Below are 20,444 nucleotides of genomic sequence, written 5' to 3' on the forward strand. Positions count from 1 at the left end.
AAAGTCAGAAGAAAAGTCATATAATCCAATACAAGTGTCCAATTATTCGCTGTTAAATCCAAAATTTTCAAAATATGCATTATACATGAATTTTCTCCCAAAAAGGGCAAAACATGCAAACATGCATGGAAAAAGTACAGTTGTTTGGAATTGATTAGTTATAAAACTAATATTTGCAAAGTTTCAGAAGTGTAACCAGCTTATTTAGGAACATGCATTTGCATGGAAATCTGGGCTCTATTAATAACATTGGGCACTCACTTTTAATACTTCTGGTAGAATTTGCCACCTCCAGCAATTTGAAATATTCCTTTCTAATTGTCACCCCGAACACTTCATGGATCACTTTTATCTTAAATTTCACTTTAATCACATGCATCAGTGTCGACTAACAAACATTCCACCACACTTGCACACGGAAAGAGTGTAACAGAAGGTGTAACGTCCGTAGGCGACCTGTGTGTCATGACGAGGATGAAATGACGATGAAAACGGCACATACACCCAGCTCCCGTGCCGAACTTCTCCTCGGACACTTTTTCATCCATGTTATCGCCTCATGATTAAGAAAGCCAGATGTCCAAGAGACTTCTTTCCATTCAACATTACCTGGCATCAAATAATTTATGAACTAGCGCTGTCATGCCTCAGTGTCGACTGCAAACATTCCACCACACTTGCACCGGGAAAGAGTGTAACAGAAGGTTTGTGCAGATAGAGAATAATGCACAATAACTAAACCCGTATATTAGTAAAATGTGGTTGAAGATAATCCATCTGGTCACCGTATGTAGAAGTTGCCTGTCCCACTGAATTATACAGTATAAAACTTACTGAAGAAATTAACCCCAGAAAAGCTTGTAGAAGTGAATTATTTCAATCGCTGTGAATCATTCATGTTATATCAGGCTCCATGGCTAAATGGTTAGCGTGCTGGCCTTTGGTCACAGGGGTTCCGTGTTCGATTTCCGGCAAGGTCAGGTATTTTAACCATAATTGGTTAATTCCGCTGGCACGGGAGCTGGGTGTATGTGTCGTCTTCATCATCATTTCATCCTTGTCAGGACACACAGGTCGCCTACGGATGTCAATTCAGAAGACCTGCACCTGGCAAGCCGAACTTCTCCTCGGACACTTTTTCCATCCATGTTATCGCCTCATGATTAAGAAAGCCAGATGTCCAAGAGACTTCTTTCCATTCAACATTACCTGGCATCAAATAACTTATGAACTAGTGCTGTCATTTTTGTAATAAAAAAAAAAAAATAAAAAAAAAATTCGTGTGGCTATTTCTAGCCGAGTGCAGCCCGTGTAAGGCAGACCCTCCGACGAGGGTGGGCGGCATCTGCCATGTGTAGGTAACTGCGTGTTATGTGTGGTGTGTGAGTTGCAGGGATGTTGGGGAGAGCATAAACACCCAGTCCCCGGGCCATTGGAATTAACCAATGAAGATGAAAATCCCCGACCCGACCGGGAATCGAACCCGGGACCCTTCGAACTGAAGGCCAGTACGCTGACCATTCAGCCAACAAGTCGGACACATTTTCTTATATAACTTATATACATGCAGTATGTAGCCTACAGTAGAATCACGGAATATGTGAACCAACAATATGCTGTCAACCTAATAGAGAACTTGGATGTTATTACGAGTGTCTTCTAGTGTCATTATTTTCCTGTTTTGTGAAGCAATAAATACGTAATACAAATTATAATCATGAGATTCAGTGTTTCGTTTTAGTCCATTCAGATTTTCTTCACTTTCTTTGCCCCTAACCTTGTCTTGATACTATCAGTTGTTGGAGTATGATGGAACTTGTCAACAACAGCTAATGTTGATCTGTTATTTGGTGCCTCCTTATTAAATTGCTCCTCATATTGTTCTTTAATGTGAAGCAAACTTGGCACATTCTCTACACCCCACTCCTCCATATGACTGGAAATAATATTCTGTGATAAACACCTTCTCCTCTGTTGTGAGAACCACAACTGCAGAAATGGGCACAACACTGAATTCACAACATATTACATACAACTGTTATATATAACAAATTAATACTTTGTTGCTAGGGAAACTTGGACAGCATATAAGTGACAATTTTAGTGTTGTTGCTTGTTTTGCTGCATACCACAGTAGTAATTTCCCTTGAAACAATAATAACTACCACTGCTGAGCATGAGATACTACTTTCCTCCAGTCTTCTACATTTAATTGGGCAACACCCCCAACAAAAAACGTATTTGCAGATTTTACAGCAAACTCATTCATGTGCAGGTTATTTGTGTACCTTTTTAAAGAATATTTTTAAATTGAAAAAAGTGTTGTAATTTTCATCCACTTGTGAGCTAAGCTTTCTGCATTTTGGTCACTGATATCGGTAGCTCTTAAAACCACAGCAAACCACCCACCGTGTGACAATAGAGTACCTTATCCATTGTTATCAGTCTGCCTGTTCCATGAAAATCAAAGACAAACTCAGTGTTCTGTTGTTAATCAATGTATAAGTGTCAGTGAAAAAAGTGAAGAGACGTTTTTAAAAGAGAATGTGGAAAAACGAAAAAACATGTCAACATTAACAAAGAAATTAAAGTTAATTGAAAGATTTGTGAAGGAGAAAACTGCAAAATTAAGTGCTGATTATTGGTTTTGTAAGAAACTGCAATTCCAATTCTGGGCCATCTACACAGAAAAGCACGAAGAAATGTACATTTAAGATGTTAGATGTTGCTCTTTTGTAATGGTTTAGCCAAAAATGAGTACAAGGTATTATAGTTTTGGGTGTGATGTGTGACAAAACGACTACTTTTGAAGCTCTAGGGTTACAGGGGTAATTTAATTCCTTGTCTGGCTGGCTAACCAGATTCAGACTATCATGGGATTTGCAAACTTACTGTGCAAGGAGAGTGCCTTAGTTCTTGTGGCAGCTGATTCCTTCCAGGAAGAGTTGCAGAAATTTGTTTTTAAAAAAATTAAAAATCACCAAAAATAATTTCACACCAAACCAAATCTGCAATACAGGTGCAAGTGGTCTGTGTTGGAAATGTCTACCAACCAGAACCCTTACTTTTAAGAATGACGTTCATGTTCCTGGATGTACGTTGTCTAAAGAACCCTTTGTGATTCTCTGTACTGGCAATGCTTCTGGAAATAAAAAACTGGAGCTATAATAAGTGATAAGAAAAGCGATAACCTGATCATTCAAGAAGGTTATCGAGGCTAAGGATCTCTCCATCCATTATTACAACCAAAAAAGAGCATGGATGGATAGTGAAATTTTTAAAAACTGGTTCCACACACATTTGTACCACAAGTCAGCTATTTTTAGAAGAGAAAAGATAACCACAGAAGGCTGTTCTAGTGCTTGACAATGCCCCTTTACATCCTAATGAGAGCCTTTTCACATTTGGTGATGGACTCATCAAAACTAAATTTTTACCACCCAATGTGATTTTCAAAATTTCACTGATGAAGAAATTAAAATTATGAATGTGACAATGAGCTTAAATGGGTTTGGAGATATTGATGAGGAAAACTGGAATGAATGGCTGAAGATGGATGTATCTGAGGCTCCTAGTACATGACTGCTGCTACACAGCTGAACAAAAAAATATAACAGTGAATATGAAAATGCAGATGAAGAAAGTGACCTTGTCAGCCTTGCATTGTATTTATACTTTTCTAGATTATATGGGCCAGAGGCAGTTTTAGTACGACATCAGTGCTGCAGGAAAAATTTGTAGTGCAGTGCAAAAAGGTGCCACCTCCTCTTAGAAGCAAACCAACATCACAGACTTTCTAAAGAAATGCAATATATTAATGTGATGTAATCTACCAGTACAGTACTTCAATAAACTTTCAGACCAAAAATACATGCTTTGAAAGGAAGCAGTTCATGTGTAATAAAATACAGTATTCTTGATTATTCATGTTTTTCAATTATTTGTGCACTTTCTTCCCTTCCCCATTACCCCAGATTTGATGCAAGTATAATTTGATATGGGACCATATCATATAATTTCAGTTACTAATGAACACAGTGAAACCCACAAAACAAATTACTCAGCATCAGAAGATCTTGTTCAGTTAGTATCATACTATTGGCAGCAATGTCCTGATTCTCTTTGTAACCATATCTGTGCAACATCCAGTTGTCAGGTGTTGTCGCAGCTGTGTCACCTCTCTCATAATGCTTCTTTTGTAATTCTACTAACAAACTAATACACTCACTCACTCCGTAGGCTTCTGAGGGACATGAAGTTTCTGTGCCGATTTCACAATCCTCTTCCATCCTTTTCAGTCTTGAGCCTGCTCTTCCCAGTTATCAATTTGAAGGGTCCGGCATACCTTGTTGATCTCCTTCCAGGTGCTTCGGGGTCTTCCTGAAGGTCTTTTCCCATTAAGAGATCTCTTGTATAGATCTGCTGGTGCTCTGTTATCCTGCATCCTCAGTACATGTCCTCCCCAGCACAGTCTGTTGGATTCTATCGCACCCATTATAGTGTGTTGTTGAGAGAGAATGTAAATCTCATAATTAGATCCTTTCTGCCAGCTTTGAGAGAGATGAACCATGGGCCAAATATTTTTCTATAAACTTTATTCTCAAAGACTTGCAACTGCTGCTGCTCTTTCTTGGTTATATTCCATGTCTTGGAAGCATACAGATGTACTGGTCAAATGATTGTATTGTAGATAATCATTTTTGTATTCCTTGTTAAAAACTTAGAGCCTAATATAGGGCTCATAGAGTAAAATGCCTTATTTGCATTCTTAATTCTAGCTTTATGTTCCTGTTGCCTTCAGATTTGCTTATCAATCAATACACCAAGGAATTTAAACTCCTCTATTCTTTTAAATACATATTTCCCAATCTTCAAAGTCAATCTGTCAACCTCCTCTTGATTCAGTCTCTGTACAACCATATAATGTGTCTTTTTATCATTTACCCGTAAGCCAGTTTTTGCTGCCATTTCCTCTAGTTCCACAAATAACTGCCTAATTTCTAACTCATTGTAGCCAATAAGAACAATGTCATCTGCATATGCAAAGACTTTATGTTGTCTCCTCAATATGATGCCAGCAGGTACAAGAGCTAATTTCCTGATAATCTTCTCCAGTGCAATGTTGAATAGGGTAGGAGATAGTGCATCCCCTTGTCTCAGTCCAGTTTCATTCTGGAGGGAACTTGATTTTCTGCCCTTGAGCAAAACATAGCTAACATTACGATCCATACACAGTTTGCACATGTTAATTAATTTTATGGGAAAGCCAAACTCCATCATGATGTTCCACAGCCCTTCTCTATGGACTGAATCATATGCCTTGAAGAAATCTATAGAGAGATAATGAACTGACTCCTTGTGTTCCCACACCTTATCATTAATAGTCTTAACTGCAAACATGTTTTCTGTAGTGGATCTGTTACTACGAAAACCATTCTGATAGTCCCCAATAACATTATAAGCAAACTGTAAAAGAATAAAAGACATAATTTTGTAGACCGAGTTTACAAGAGATATACCATGATAATTTTGAAGTTCTTCCTTATCCCCTCCTTTATGAATTGGGACAATAAGTGATTCCTGCCATTCTTTTGGAATAACTTCTTCGTGCCATATCCTCAGAATGATCTTATATATGTGTTTATGTAATCTTTCTCCACCATATTTAATAAGCTCAGCAGGAATGTTGTCACTGTCTGAAGCTTTATTGTTTTTTAAACGTATAATACTTTGTAAAACCTCTATATTATGACTCTGGTATTTGTTCTTCTGATGGGGATGTTCTGATGTTTACCAATACAGGTTTCTGGATCAGCACAATTCAGACATCTCCATGTCCTGTATACCAATACCTAATAATCTAGTCTCTTGAATTGCAGCAATTCCCACTCTATACTTCTCCAGCTGTTGACTGAGGATTTTGAAAGATCAAGGTTTATACAGGATTCTTACATTCCAAGTTCCTATACGTAAAGCCGATTTCCATTGCAGAGACATCATATTTTTACATCCATTCTTATTCATCTGAGACAAATGTGAGATATTCGTAACAATCTTTTTTTATGCAATAGAGCCGTTAACACTATGTGCAACCCCCAATCTGGAGGGCCAGAGACTTTTCTGTCAGGGTTGCCATACCTTAGCCGAGTAGTCGCAGTTTTAAGGCCCGGTACTTGCCCTCACCCCTTCTGTTAGGATAGGATTTGCTGGTTATAATGTATAGCAGATGCTCGTCAGCCAAATATTTCTTGAGTTTTAGCAGGTACACTTACCGGACATGGGTGCACCCCCCAAGGTTCTCAACCAGCCGATGCTTGGGATACCCTTTCAGGTCTTTAATGGAGTGGTTTCCTGTTCCCTTCTCCATCCTATGCTGTTGTCCATCTAGTGGCTCATCCATCTTTAGGAGCAGTTTCTCACTCCAAGGGCAAGAGAATGCCCTTCCTTCTACCCATTCATCCGCCCTCCTAGGAAGCCATTGGCATTTGGTAGAAGGTGGTCTCCTTGAACTGGGAGATACTTGGTCCCTGCATTCATTAACTGCCTGTATATAATATATATAATATATACAACCGTTGCTCCCTCTCTAACATAGGGAGACAATTGTCAAGATTTCACCGTCACTGAAACTGGGACCAAAAGGCGTTTCTCAGTTTCCCTGGTTCTTTAGAGAAGACTAGCAAGCCAATGGATAACATAATCACATAAATGGGATTGTAAGTAAAGGTTACAAATCCCTTTGTATGGTTATGAGGGTACTTAGGGTTTGTAGTAAGAATGTAAAGGAGAGGGCATATAAGTCTCTGGTAAGACCACAATTAGAGTGTGGTTCCAGTGTATGGGACCCCCACCACGATTATTTGACTAGGGAACTGGAGACCATCTTTGGAAAAGCAACTTGCTTCGTTCTGGGTGATTTCCAACAAAAGAGTAGTGTTATGAAAATGTTGCAGAGTTTGGGCTGGGAAGACTCGGAAGACAGGAGACAAATTGCTCGACTAAGCGATATGTTCTGAGCTGTCAGTGTAGAGATTGTGCAGAACGACATTAGTAAATGAATAAGTTTGAGTGGTGTTTATAGAAGTAGGAAAGATCACGGTATGAAGATAATAGGAATTTAAGTGGACAAATTGGGGCAAATATTCATTTATAGGAAGATGAGTTAGGGAGTGGAATAATTTACCAAGGAAAATGTTTGATAATTTTCAAAATTCTTTGAAATTATTTATGAAAAACTAGGAAAACAACTGATAGGCAATCTGCCACATGGGTGACTGCCCTAAATACAGATCAGTGGTGATTGATTGATTGATTGATTGATTGATTGATTGATTGATTGATTGATTGATTGATTGATTGATTGATTGATAACATAAACATCTAATCCCGATTTATCTTTTCAAAAGAAATGCACTCTTATGCACCTTTAAGACTGACAAATTCATTTGAAATTTTGTAGTTAACAAATACAGTCTGTACTGTGGTGTAAGTTGATACTTCATGTCTGTGAAATACAAGCTTTTGTATCGATGGAGTTTATTCATAAAGTGAAAGTTATTTACTGTTGCTAAGCTATGTGGCTCAAATGGTACAGTTGCTGGCTTTCTGAGCCCAAGTTTTTGGGTTCGATCCTGGCTCAGTATGTTGGTATTTCAAGGTGCTCAAATACACCAGCCTGCTTCATTTCAGTAGATTTACCAGCACATAAAAGAATTGCACCCCAGCTGTTAGTGTGACATTAAACCAATAATGTTTATTTTTATAAATTACTGTTAGCAAAATCTTGCAAAAATTCTTTTCTCATAATCTTATTCTTCTTAGTTCTTTACAGCAGTAAAACTTTCATTATAAACATCTTGTATCTGACACCTTCTAAACTGCACTGTGTGTCAGTGGACATTTTCTGATACATTACTGAGCGAGTTGACTGTGCAGTTAGGGTCGTGCAGCTGTGAGCTTGCATTCAGGAGATAGTGGGTTCGAACCACACTGTCGGCAGTCCTGAAGATGGTTTTCTGTGGTTTCCCATTTTCACACCAGGCAAAGTCTGGGACTGTACCTTAATTAAGGCCACGGCCTCTTCCTTCCCACTCCTAGCCCTTTCTTATCCCTAACCCATTGTCATCATAAGACCTATCTGTGTCAGAGCGATGTAAACCAAATTGTAGGGAAAAAAGTAATACTCTATAGTCTAGTCCTAGGTAGATACGGTACTGGTGTTAATGATTTTCTGCTGATTCATCTGATGAGTTTATATTATAGCTATGAGATGGTGATTATTTTTTTAATGGGAAAATATGAGAGAATGAATCTTTGTTAATCATAGGTATAGAAGAAAAGGAATGGTCTCAAAGAAAGAGAAAGGCTTATGAATGACTTAAAAATGGAAGACTCCAAAAGCATCTTATTCCTAATACCATCGAGGTCAGAAGAGACTAACATTTCAATGTGGGAGATTGGATAAGATATATAAAGGCGAGGAGCCTGGTGCATGTAAGTAAAGAAAAGCAAGACTCGGCTAGAATCCTCTGGTTATGATTCCATGCCGCCAAGTTGAGAAGTTGTTGCAGTATTCTCTATGAAGTAGGGTCATATCCTCTATGAAGTAGTGTCAAAACTAGTGATGGGCGAATGATACGGAAGTTCGAGCAGGCTCGAGTCGGCCCGATACGCTACGTAGACTCGATGCCGTATCGAACCTGTTCGAACTGTCAGGCGACACCACACATCGACTAAGCGGAGCGCGGGCGGAAAATTTGTCCTATTAGATTACTACTAGGTACACTCAGTATATTTATGTGTGGGGGGGTGGTGAACACAACATTCTCAGTGAACAGAAAGAGCATTTGTTTAAGTCTTTCTGGCAGTACGAACAACAGATTGGTAATATTTATTTCGTTAATATGTACCTTTGCATTTTACATTTTGTCCGCTCTTCAGAAATACGTTTCTGTATAACTTTGTCGTGTTTTGCAGGCTTAATGTTGTTAATCATTACTTTCAAGTATGGATAGTTAACATGTTTTTCGTATGCTACGAGCTATTATTTTCTCATTAATAATTAGTAATACATTATTATTTTATTTGCTATTGGCTTTACGTCGCACCGACACAGATAGGTCTTATGGCGACGATGGTACAGGAAAGGGCTAGGACTGGGAAGGAAGCGGCCGTAGCATTAATTAAGGTACAGCCCCAGCATTTGCCTGGTGTGAAAATGGGAAACCACGGAAAACCATCTTCAGGGCTGCCGACGGTGGGGCTCGAACCCACTATCTCCCAATAATACATTATTATGTCCGCCTCTGTGGTGTAGTGGTTAGTGTGATTAGCTGCCACCCCCGGAGGCCCGGGTTCAATTCCCGGCTCTGCCACGAAATTTGAAAAGTGGCACGAGGGCTGGAACAGGGTCCACTCAGTCTCGGGAGGTCAACTGAGTAGAGGTGGGTTCCATTCCCACCTCAGCCATCCTGGAAGTGGTTTTCCGTGGTTTCTCACTTCTTCTCCAGGCAAATGCCGGGATGGTACCTAACTTAAGGCTACGCAGGTGAGGCCGCCTGGGCGAGGTACTGCTCATCCTCCCCAGTTGTATTCCCCGACCCAGAGTCTGAAGCTCCCGGACACTGCCCTTGAGGCGGTAGAGGTGGGATCCCTAGCTGAGTTTGAGGGAAAAACCGACCCTGGAGGGTATGCAGACTAAGAAAGAAAGAAAGAAAGAAAGAAAATACATTATTATAATAGACAAATTTGTTATTACTTCAGACAGAGCAGACAATGGCCGGTAGAAAAAGGTCATGGACTTGGGACTACTTTGAAGAGCTTCCAGACAAACGAGTAAAATGAACTTGATGTGATAAAATATTAAAACGATAGTAAAAATATATCGACGATGATAAGATACTTAAAAATTCATAATATTCGTCCTTCGTCGAATGACACCATTCCAAATGAGGGGGAGACACCTCCACATAAACAACGTCGACATATGCAGGTAAAATATTCTTAATAGGTTCCGTTTTGTTTTTCATGAATAGCACAGTGGACGGCCGCTCGCATTTGACTGGCGAAAGGCTCAGAATGTCCGCCTAGACAGGGTCTACTGTACATAGTTTACTGTTGAGGTATACAGTTTATACCGATTTTACGTGCGTAAGCATTACGTTATGAAACCATCAATTTATTAATTGATTGGCAATTAGTCCGCCTCTGTTGTGGAGTGGTTAGTGTGATTAGCTGCCACCCCCGGAGGTCCGGGTTCGATTCCCGGCTCTGCCATGAAATTTGAAAAGTGGTGCGAGGGCTGGAACAGGGTCCACGCAGCCTCTGGATGTCAACTGAGTAGAGGTGGGTTGGATATTGCCGTGATGGTACCTAACTTACGGGCACGGCCGCTTCCTTCCCTCTTCCTTGTCTATCCCTTCCAATCTTCCCATCCTCCCGCAGGGCCCTGGTTCAGCATAACAGGAAAGGCCGCGTGGGCAAGGTACTGGTCATCCTCCCCAGTTGTATCCCCGACCCAGAGCCTGAAGCTCCAGGATACTGCCCTTGAGGCGGTGGAGGTAGGATCCCTCGCTGAGTCCGAGGGAAAAACCGACCCTGGAGGGTAAGCAGATTAAGACGAAGAAGAAGATAGGCAATTAAAGAAAACGATGCCGAAAACCGAAAAAGTAGCTAGTGGGTCGTAAAGCCAATAACGAACAATGGGGTTCTTTACTTCTATGGTTATGGCCCCAAACAGGAAATAAACACCCCTTACATCCTCGTTTTAAAGCGCTGGGGAAATCGGGCTAGAAAAATATAAGGGCCAAGAAAGAATAATAATTTTATTGACTTTACGTCCCACTAACAACTTTTACCGTTTTCGGACACGCCAAGGTGCCGGAAGTTAGTTCCGCAGGAGTTCTTTGCGTGCCATTAAATCTACCGACAAGAGGTTGACGTATTGGAGCTCGAACCTCGGCGCGTATCGGGTCGGCTCGATCCTGCTCGAACACGGGTATCGTTTGCCCATCACTAGCTGTAGCCCGAGTCAACTGCGCCTTCGGTCACGTGACTGCTCTAACCTCGGCACGTATCGGGTCGGCTCGATCCTGCTCGACACGGGTATCGTTCGCCCATCACTAGCTGTAGGCCGAGTCAACTGCGCCTTCGGTCACGTGATGACTGCTCCAGCTTACTTCGAACAGACTCGAACCTTGGCCCGTATCGGGTCGGCTCGATCCCCCTAGAACACAGGTATCGTTTGCCTATCACTAGCTGTAGCCCGAGTCAGACTCACCCTTCGGTCATGTGACAGCTCGAGCTTGCTTCGAACAGGCTCGAATCTCGGCTCGTATCGGGTTGGCTCGATCCCGCTACAACACGGGTATCGTTTGCCTATCACTAGCTGTAGCCCAAGTCAGAATCCGCCTTCGGTCATGTGACAGCTCGAGCTTGCTTCAAACAGGCTCGAACCTCGGCTCGTATCGGGTCGGCTCGATCCCACTACAACACGGGTATCGTTTGCCTATCACTAGCTGTAGCCCGAGTCAGACTCACCCTTCGGTCATGTGACAGCTCGAGCTTGCTTCGAACAGGCTCGAACCTCGGCTCGTATCGGGTCGGCTCAATCCCGCTACAACACGGGTATCGTTTGCCTATCACTAGCTGTAGCCCAAGTCAGAATCCGCCTTCGGTCATGTGACAGCTCGAGCTTGCTTCAAACAGGCTCGAACCTCGGCTCGTATCGGGTCGGCTCGATCCCGCTAGAACACAGGTATTGTTTGCTTATCACTAGCTGTAGCCCGAGTCAGAATCCACCTTCGGTCTTGTGACTGCTCGAGCTTGCTTCGAACAGGCTCGAACCTCGGCGTGTATCGGGTCGGCTCGATCCCGCTAGAACACAGGTATCGTTTGCTTATCACTAGCTGTAGCCCGAGTCAGAATCCGCCTTCGGTCTTGTGACTGCTCGAGCTTGCTTCGAACATGCTCGAACCTCGGCGCGTATCGGGTCGGCTCGATCCCGCTAGAACACAGGTATCTTTTGCTTATCACTAGCTGTAGCTCGAGTCAGAATCCACCTTCGGTCATGTGACAGCTCGAGCTTGCTTCGAACAGGCTCGAACCCCGGCGCGTATCGGGTCGGCTTGATCCCGCTAGAACACAGGTATCGTTTGCTTATCACTAGCTGTAGCCCCAGCCAGAATCCGCCTTCGGTCTTGTGACAGCTCGAGCTTGCTTCGAACAGTCTCAGACCTCGGCGCGTATCGGGTCGGCTCGATCCCGCTAGAACACAGGTATCTTTTGCCTATCACTAGCTGTAGCTCGAGTCAGAATCCGCCTTCGGTCATGTGACAGCTCGAGGTTGCTTCGAACAGGCTCGAACCTCGGCTCGTATCGGGTCGGCTCGATCCCGCTTTTACACAGGTATCGTTTGTCCATCACTAGCTGTACCCCGAGTCAGAATCCGCCTTCGGTCATGTGACTGCTCGAGCTTGCTTCGAACAGGCTCGAACCTCGGCGCGTATCGGGTCAGCTAGATCCCGCTAGAACACAGGTATTGTTTGTCCATCACTAGCTGTAGCCCGAGTCAGAACCCGCCTTCGGTTAGTGACTGCTCGAGTTTGCTTCGAACAGGCTCGAACCTCGGCGCGTATCGGGTCAGCTTGATCCCGCTAGAACACAGGTATCGTTTGCTTATCACTAGCTGTAGCCCGAGTCGGAACCCGCCTTCGATCACGTGACTGCTCGAACCTCGGCCCATAACGGGTCGGCTCGATCCCGCTTGAACACGGGTATCGTTTGCCCATCACACGCGTAGAGAGCGGGATCGAGCCGACCTGATACGCGCCGAGGTTCGAAGCAAGCTCGAGCAGTCACGTGATCGAAGGCGGAGTCTGTCTCGGGCTACAGACAGAACGTGCAGATTAGCAAACTGCATATGAAGTGAAGCACCTTTCACACATGTGTGTGTATAATATTTATAACGAAGGTGCGTGCTTTCACATATTACTACATTCAGTCATTGACGTATATATTATGAGGAATAAAGGTTGGCCATAAAATTAGAAGGCTTAGATTAAGATAATATGGAATGAAAATGACGAAAGATGTACCCGTAATATTCCCCGCGTATTAATAGAAGTATTTCCTCCCAAGGCAGTACTTGTGTGCCGTGTAACAACTGCACGTTGGACGCAACATTATGAATAAAAAACCAAACCAGACCCCATGGCGCAGCAGCCCCGACGGGCCATGGCCTACCAAGCGACCGCTGCTCAGCCCGAAGGTCTGCAGATTACGAGGTGTCGTGTGGTCAGCACGACAGATCCTCTTGTCTGTTAATCTTGGCTTTCTAGACCGTGCAAAATTATGAATACGGTAATATTATTCTTACAATGCGATGCTTTGGGCGGCTAAGACAGTTGGCAGCGCCTCAGGCGAGGTTCTCCTTCTGTCCTCAATGTTGGGGGGTTTGAATCCACTCCTTGGGAGAGTATTACCCTTGTTGCTCATATAGAAGACTTTGAGTAAGAAAGGATTGACATCTCATCAATCGTATACACAAATACATGTATAAATATTATGATGCAGCAATGTTACTGTCTGATTGCGTGAAATATAGGCTGCCGGGCTGAGTGGCTCAGACGGTTAAGGCGCTGGCCTTCTAACCCCAAGTTGGCAGGTTCAATCCTGGCTCAATCCGGTGGTATTTGAAGGTGCTCAAATACGACAGCCCCATGTCGGTAGATTTACTGGCACGTAAAAAGAACTCCTGCGGGACTAAATTCCGGCACCTCGGCGTCTCCGAAGACCTTAAAAAAAGTAGTTAGTGGGACGTAAAACAAATAAAATTATTAAATATAGGCTATATGAAACTCAAACGTGACTCGCGATTTCAAGCTGTATCCTTTACAATAATTCAGGTCAATCAGTTCAGTAGTTTTCAAGCCCATCTGGAACAAATAAAACAAGACATCATCTTATGGTTTTTAAAATCCTGATCCTGCCAGGTATCGAACCCGGGACCCCTGTAACCAAAGGCCAACACGCTTACCATTGAGCCATGCACCCGAGCGAGAAACGTGTCAACAACAACTGCAGGTAAAATATACATTTTTAGTCTTGTAACCATTTAAATATGTAACTATTACGACACGTGAATGGTTTCCTTTTTCTGTCTTTATACGGCCCAAACAACACATTTTAGTAGAGAATTGGTTTATTCGGATGGAGGCATGTGTAACGAATCATCGCACAAACAAAAATTTTGACTGTCTCCCATATATAGGTATGGTCGAAATTATATTATGTACGGAAGTAACAGTAGAGAGGACGAACCGGTACTGTCCAGCATAAATACTCTTACATATCCTTCTCAAGTTTGCTGTGTGTTAGTAACAGCAAGGCGCTAGGTTGCGGCGCGCGCAAAAGCTCGAGCAAAGCTCGAACAGGCTCGAGCTCTGACGTCATCTGTTCAAGCAGCTCGAGCCGGGCTCAAGCACATCACTAGTCAAAACAATCCTTAGCAGAGTTTCCGTTATGTTTTGAGGAACCAATTCATCTCATCCCATCCCTTCGTATCCCACCCAAACGTCTCCTCTTGGCTTCATAGCCTGAGTCCCGCCATATAAAACAAGGCAGTAAATAAATAAATAAATAAATAAAGAAATAAAGAAATAAATACATCTGTGCACTTTAGCCACCCATCTCCTGACAGGTCTTGTTAGTTGCAGTCTAATTTTGAAGCAGGATGGAACTGTTGTGCTTATTATTCACTGATATTCATATATGTCAGCTCCATGGTTCTGGGGGTTGCGAGCTTGCCTTCTACCCAGAGGCCCTTGTTCGATTCTGAGTTCAGGGATTTTACCTGGATCTGAGGGCTAGTTTGAGGTCCATTCAGCCTGTGTTAGAGCGATTGAGGAGCTATCTGACGGTGAGTTAGTGACACTGGTCTAAAAATCCAAGAATAATGGCTGTGAGGATAGGTGACCACACATCACCTTGTAATCTGCAGGCCTTTGGGCTGAACAGCACTACGTTTTCTTTTCTTTTCTTTTTTTTTTTTTTTACAGAAATTATTGCCAGTTTTCTCACGGAAAGGATAGAACTTCCTTTTTTAAAGTAGTTTACTGGTTCATATTGAGGAATGACTGATGACTGATAATGTATGACTGATAATGTGATTTTTGTTTTGTTTTGTTTAAGGGGTAAGAGAGTTGTTTGAACAAGAACCCCCTCCACCTCCTCGGAAGACAAGAGCAGAACTCATGAAAGATATAGATGCTGATTACTATGGTTATCGTGATGATGATGATGGTATTTTGTTGCCATTAGAACAAGCTGAGGAGAGAAAAGGTAATGTCTTCATTGCAGAATCTTTTGGTGTCCAGCTCCTTAGCTGAATGGTCAGCATACTGGCCTTCAGTTCAGAGGGCCCCAAGTTTGAATCCTGGCCGGGCCAAGGATTTCAACTGTGTATAGTTAATTCCTCTGGTCTGGCGACTGAGTGTTTGTGCTTGTCGTAGTGTGCATCTGTATCTGTGATGATGATGATGATGATGATGATGATGATAATTGTTGTTTAAAGGGCCCTAATATATAGGTCACCGGCCCAGATCTTTATCTACATACAACACATCATACTACCAACCCCCTAGACACATAGTGAATACATATCTCCACTGGAGATTGGTGTCAGGAAGAGCCTAAAATGCAGTTATCAGAACTTTAAAATGTTGCAACTAAAATATCTTTCAAAAAGACAGAAATTATGTTCCAGAAACCAACATCATTAAAAGAAATAAGCATGAATAGTAATAAAGTAAAAATTATCACCCAGTTCAAATACCCAGGAGAAGTAATAACAAACAACCTAAACAAATAAAGCTTGATCCAAAGGGGTAAGAACAAACAAGCACAAAATTAACCTGGGGCATCTACAAAAAAAGAAGCCTATACATTCACACAAAACTTAAACACTACAACACAGTTATAAAACAGGAAGCAACATATGCAACAGACACTCTTTCATCTGAATGAACAATCAACAACCGCCAGACTCCAGAAGAATCTATAAATTTGACCATATTAGCTGTCTATATTGGTCTCTATTGACTACTTTGCCATCCTAAATAATAGACTTGGATACACCTTATCAGATTTTTTTACACACGCATTTCCTCTGGATGTTTTATAATTTGCGAAGGGTGTCACAGGTATAGCGTGCAGTGAGGGCCAATTGTATTTTCCTGTGATGAGATAAGAAAGTTAGTAAGTATATGTACCTAATGTCAGTTGTACATACGCCTAATACAACGGACATGGGAGTTGTTGTGGATGCATGGGTTGTGTACAGATGTGTATGAGAGGCCAAATGGACCACAAGTACACTGAAAATTTCGAATTGAGATTGCTCACTGCTTATGTCATTCTGGTGCTACTTCATCTAAGGCCAAGCAATAAACTAGAGAATTAAATTCAACCTAAGAAGTGTAAGGCACCTACAGTCGAAGTCCCTTCACGAAGCAAGTGGGCCACCTGTCATCATTTTCAGAATTGAGACAATGATGCAAATTGCCAGGTTGCAAAGGATTTTCCTGGTGAAAAGTCGTATGGCTTTTAGTGCCGGGATATCCCAGGACGGGTTCGGCTCGCCAGGTGCAGGTCTTTCTATTTTACTCCCGTAGGCGACCTGCGTGTCGTGATGAGGATGCTATGATGATGAAGACAACACATACACCCAGCCCCCGTGCCATTGGAATTAACCAATTAGGGTTAAAATCCCTGGCCCGGCCGGGAATCGAATCCAGGATCCTCTGAACCGAAGGCCAATATGCTGACCGTTCAGCCAACGAGTCCGGACATTTTCCTGGTGAAATGTGACAAATGTGTGGTTGCATTATGTTTACACAAGATCATGCTTCAAATTCCACTCCCTGTAATAATCAACTGTTGTGAGAGAATTGAATTATTTCTATTTGTGACTGAAATCAGTTTTTTCTTTCAATTGTTTTAGCATAATTTCTGTTGTATATTGTAAAATAGTTAGAAATGAGTAAACACACTACTGTAATGAAATGTCACATGTCAGAAGTAGTAAATGCATGATATAGCTGATGAACTGCATACAGTTATTCATTAATTATCCACCTTTATTTTAGACAGAGATTTTAAAAATCATTTTTCTTGCTTTATAGTTACCAAACGCTAACCATGGTATTTATTTCAGTTTAAAATTTAAAAAATAATGTATTTAAGGATTAATTACTCATACATGTTTTGAGAACATATAATTCTCTTCTTTAATGAAAGTATTTCACAATTTCCATGAATAATTAAAATAAATAGATGTTCAATTATCATAACATTACTTAAAACAATTGAATTATAGCTATTACATAATGTCTATTCTTTTCATCTTCCGAGATCTTAACAAATAAAATGGTCACTCAAATAACACTGAACACGTGTTGTTCTGAGACTGTGGTAACCAGTGTAATAGGGTGACTTCTTAACTCTTATTGGAAGATTATTATTATTTTTTTTTTTTTTTTTTTTTTTTTTTTGAACCTTGAACCTATGAATGCAGTGAAGCACAGAAGATGTTCAGCTATGTGCGAACATATGCATAACAACAACCACAGTTTTACTAATATAGAAAAGGACATGAAATTACTATACACAGTTCAAAAAGGAAATTACATGAATATCTTGGAGAAATTGTTTATATGCAATACTTGTTATTTAAATTGGCAAACTCATGTGTTAGAAAAAGAAAAAAGGAAATTAAATAGTAATGAGTAGAGCCCAGATTTCCATGCAAATGCATGTTTTAAAATAAGCTAGCTACACTTCTCAAACTTTGCAAATATTCGTTTTACGGCTTAACAATTCCAAATAACCATTCTTTTTCCGTGCATGTTTGCATGTTTTGGCATTTTTCGGAGACTGTGGTAACCAGTGTAATAGGGTGACTTCTTAACTCTTATTGGAAGATTTTTTTTTTTTTTTTTTTTTTTTTTTTGGGAACCTTGAACCTATGAATGCAGTGAAGCACAGAAGATGTTGCTTTATTTCTTTTAATGTATATTTGGAAGATTTTGGATTTAATAGCGCATGTTTGGACGTTTAATATTGCATAATATGACTTTTATTCTGACTTTGACGCATATATATTGTTAACTTGCATCATAGTGCATTTTCTGAATGTTAGTTTGCAGAATTTGGGACAATTTTTCACGTTGTAAGCTACAGTATGTCTATTACTGAGAGACGGAGAGAATGTATTCCTGGCATCCTATGTGACAACCATAGTTAGTAGCCTACATATGATACAGGTCCTACAGTATAATGCAATTAACCAAACACTTTCTTATCTGTTGCTTGATTAAACAATGACGTAAGTCGGAAGGCCCCACGTCGAAATCTAATTCTTAGGAATAAGGTGTCCCAGTTTTACAGTTGTACATTGCTATAAATTGAACCGTAAATTGTGCATTAATCATTGACGGCTCGTTTTTCGTCTGTTAGACGAACAAAAGAAACCTTGTATCGCACTTCTGTGGCGCCGCGTTACTGGGATAGCAGCTTACAAATTCTGGTTTTTCCTTGAACCCTCTACCGTTGTTATCCTGGAATGTCCTACCCGGAACTCTCAATCGTCACACGTCTGTGTTATCGCAGCAAGCAATCGTTACCACTTATTGAGGACATTCAAATGTGTCTGCAATCATCGCATGGAGAAGCAGCTGCCGCAGATAGAGATAAGTTGAACAAACTAATTCGTTCAAATCCTGATTTTGAATTCGTAAAGCTTATAAAAGACGTATTGTGGTGAAAATGCAAAAGACGTACAATTTGACCTCACTTTGTCCAAATGTCTTCATTGAATTATGCATCTATCACTTCTCGTGACGTAAAAAGATAATTTTCTGTGCTTAAGTATGTGCTGAATGATAAACGGATGAACTTAAATCAAGACAATTTGGAGAAATTAGGGTAGTTTTTGTTCATGTTTCAAAAGGAACTGAATTTTAATAGTGCATATTTTTCAGTTTATTGTGCATGTTTTGCCATATGATAGTGCATGAATGCATGCATATTTTGAGATTTGATAGTGCATGGAAATCCGGGCTCTAGTAATGAGTATTTGACCTTCATCCCCATCAAGTTTGCATCTCCTCCTTAGCCCTTCCCTTTCTTTCACTGATAATGACATTCTTCAAAGTGTCGTGCCTCTTTCTTTTTTCCTCTTCTGATTAGTGTTAAAAGGGTATGGTTGCTTAGTTGTACTTCCCTTTTAAACAACCCCCTCGTACCTCCCCAAATATTGAGAACGTTGATCAAAGCAGTAGACATTTCATCTAGATTTTGGCTGATTTTGTATAGACAGGTGCATATTTTACCTTTTAGATTACAAATGCTGACAAAATAAATACTATTAAGCTTTTGTTGATATTGAAGTATATAGTGTATACTTTCCAAGTAGCTAAAAAAAACCTTTTTTGTCTCTTGTCTATGTTTATTGTGCTCTTAAGTATATCAACTGGGTACATAGTGTTGGGCTGAGAGGCTCATATGGCTTTCTGAGCACAAGTTGACAGACTTGACCCCAGCTCACAGTTGCTTGAATAATATACCAGCCCCCATGTTGATAGATTTATCAGCACCCAATAAAACTCATATAGAACAAAATACTGGCATCTTGGTCGTGAAGGTGGTGGTGGCAGCAGTAGCGGTGGTGGTGGTTTTAAGAGGAAGTACAACTCAGCAACCATCCTCTATTAACACTAATCAGAGGGGAAAATGGAAGGGGTCCAACACTTCAAAAAATGAAGATATCAGCCAAAAAAAAAAAAAGAGCGAGGGCCAAAAAGGGCATGAAAATGTAAGACTCCCCAGGCCTCATGAGCCTAATACCGTTGGGGATGGAAAAGAACAAGTGTTGACCAAAGAAGGTCGGATAGGATAGATGAAAGTGAGGAGCCTGGCACAAGTAAGTGGAATCAGTACTCTTGGTGTGGGACACAAAACCAATAACATTATTATATCAAATGGCAGCTGTAGAACATCTTCAAGCATGCCTTTTTATGAGTACGTCAGCATCTCTTAAAAGCTTTTCAGGTATTCTAAATAGTAGTATAAGGTAATAATTTTAGATTTATGTTGTTTCTTAACGCTCGACACCATCCTCCATACATCATATAGACCTGTGTTTATTCATGTTTTGCCAACCTCCCTGTGTGATATAGACCTTTGTAAGCCTAATTTTAATGAGTGAGTTGGCTGCACTGTTTGGGCCACATAGCTATCAGCTTGCATTCAGGATATAGTGGATTCAAACCCTACTGTCTGCAGTCCTGAAGATGGATTTCCATAATTTCTCATTTTCACACCAGTCAAATGCTGGGACTGCAAATTAATAGAGGTCAAGTTGCTTTCCTCCCATTTCTATCCCTTTC

At 41.1% G+C, this 20,444-nt stretch overlaps 2 protein-coding genes across 2 annotated transcripts in view; one reads left to right on the plus strand and one right to left on the minus strand.

Annotated features, from left to right (window-relative positions):
* The window catches only part of LOC136856854 (pre-mRNA-splicing factor ISY1 homolog), an 80,298-nt gene that overhangs the window by 48,625 nt on the left and 11,229 nt on the right, over positions 1 to 20,444 (plus strand). The window contains exon 5 of the mRNA XM_067135049.2: positions 15,190 to 15,339. Coding sequence (XP_066991150.1) covers positions 15,190 to 15,339 — 150 coding nt within the window. The remainder of the gene's footprint in view (positions 1 to 15,189; positions 15,340 to 20,444) is intronic.
* Positions 1 to 20,444, minus strand: part of LOC136856852 (afadin- and alpha-actinin-binding protein A) — a 195,056-nt gene that overhangs the window by 11,277 nt on the left and 163,335 nt on the right. The window lies entirely within an intron of this gene.

The sequence above is a fragment of the Anabrus simplex genome, chromosome 1 (genome assembly GCF_040414725.1).
Source record: "Anabrus simplex isolate iqAnaSimp1 chromosome 1, ASM4041472v1, whole genome shotgun sequence".
In the NCBI taxonomy this organism is placed as follows: Eukaryota; Metazoa; Arthropoda; class Insecta; order Orthoptera; family Tettigoniidae; genus Anabrus; species Anabrus simplex.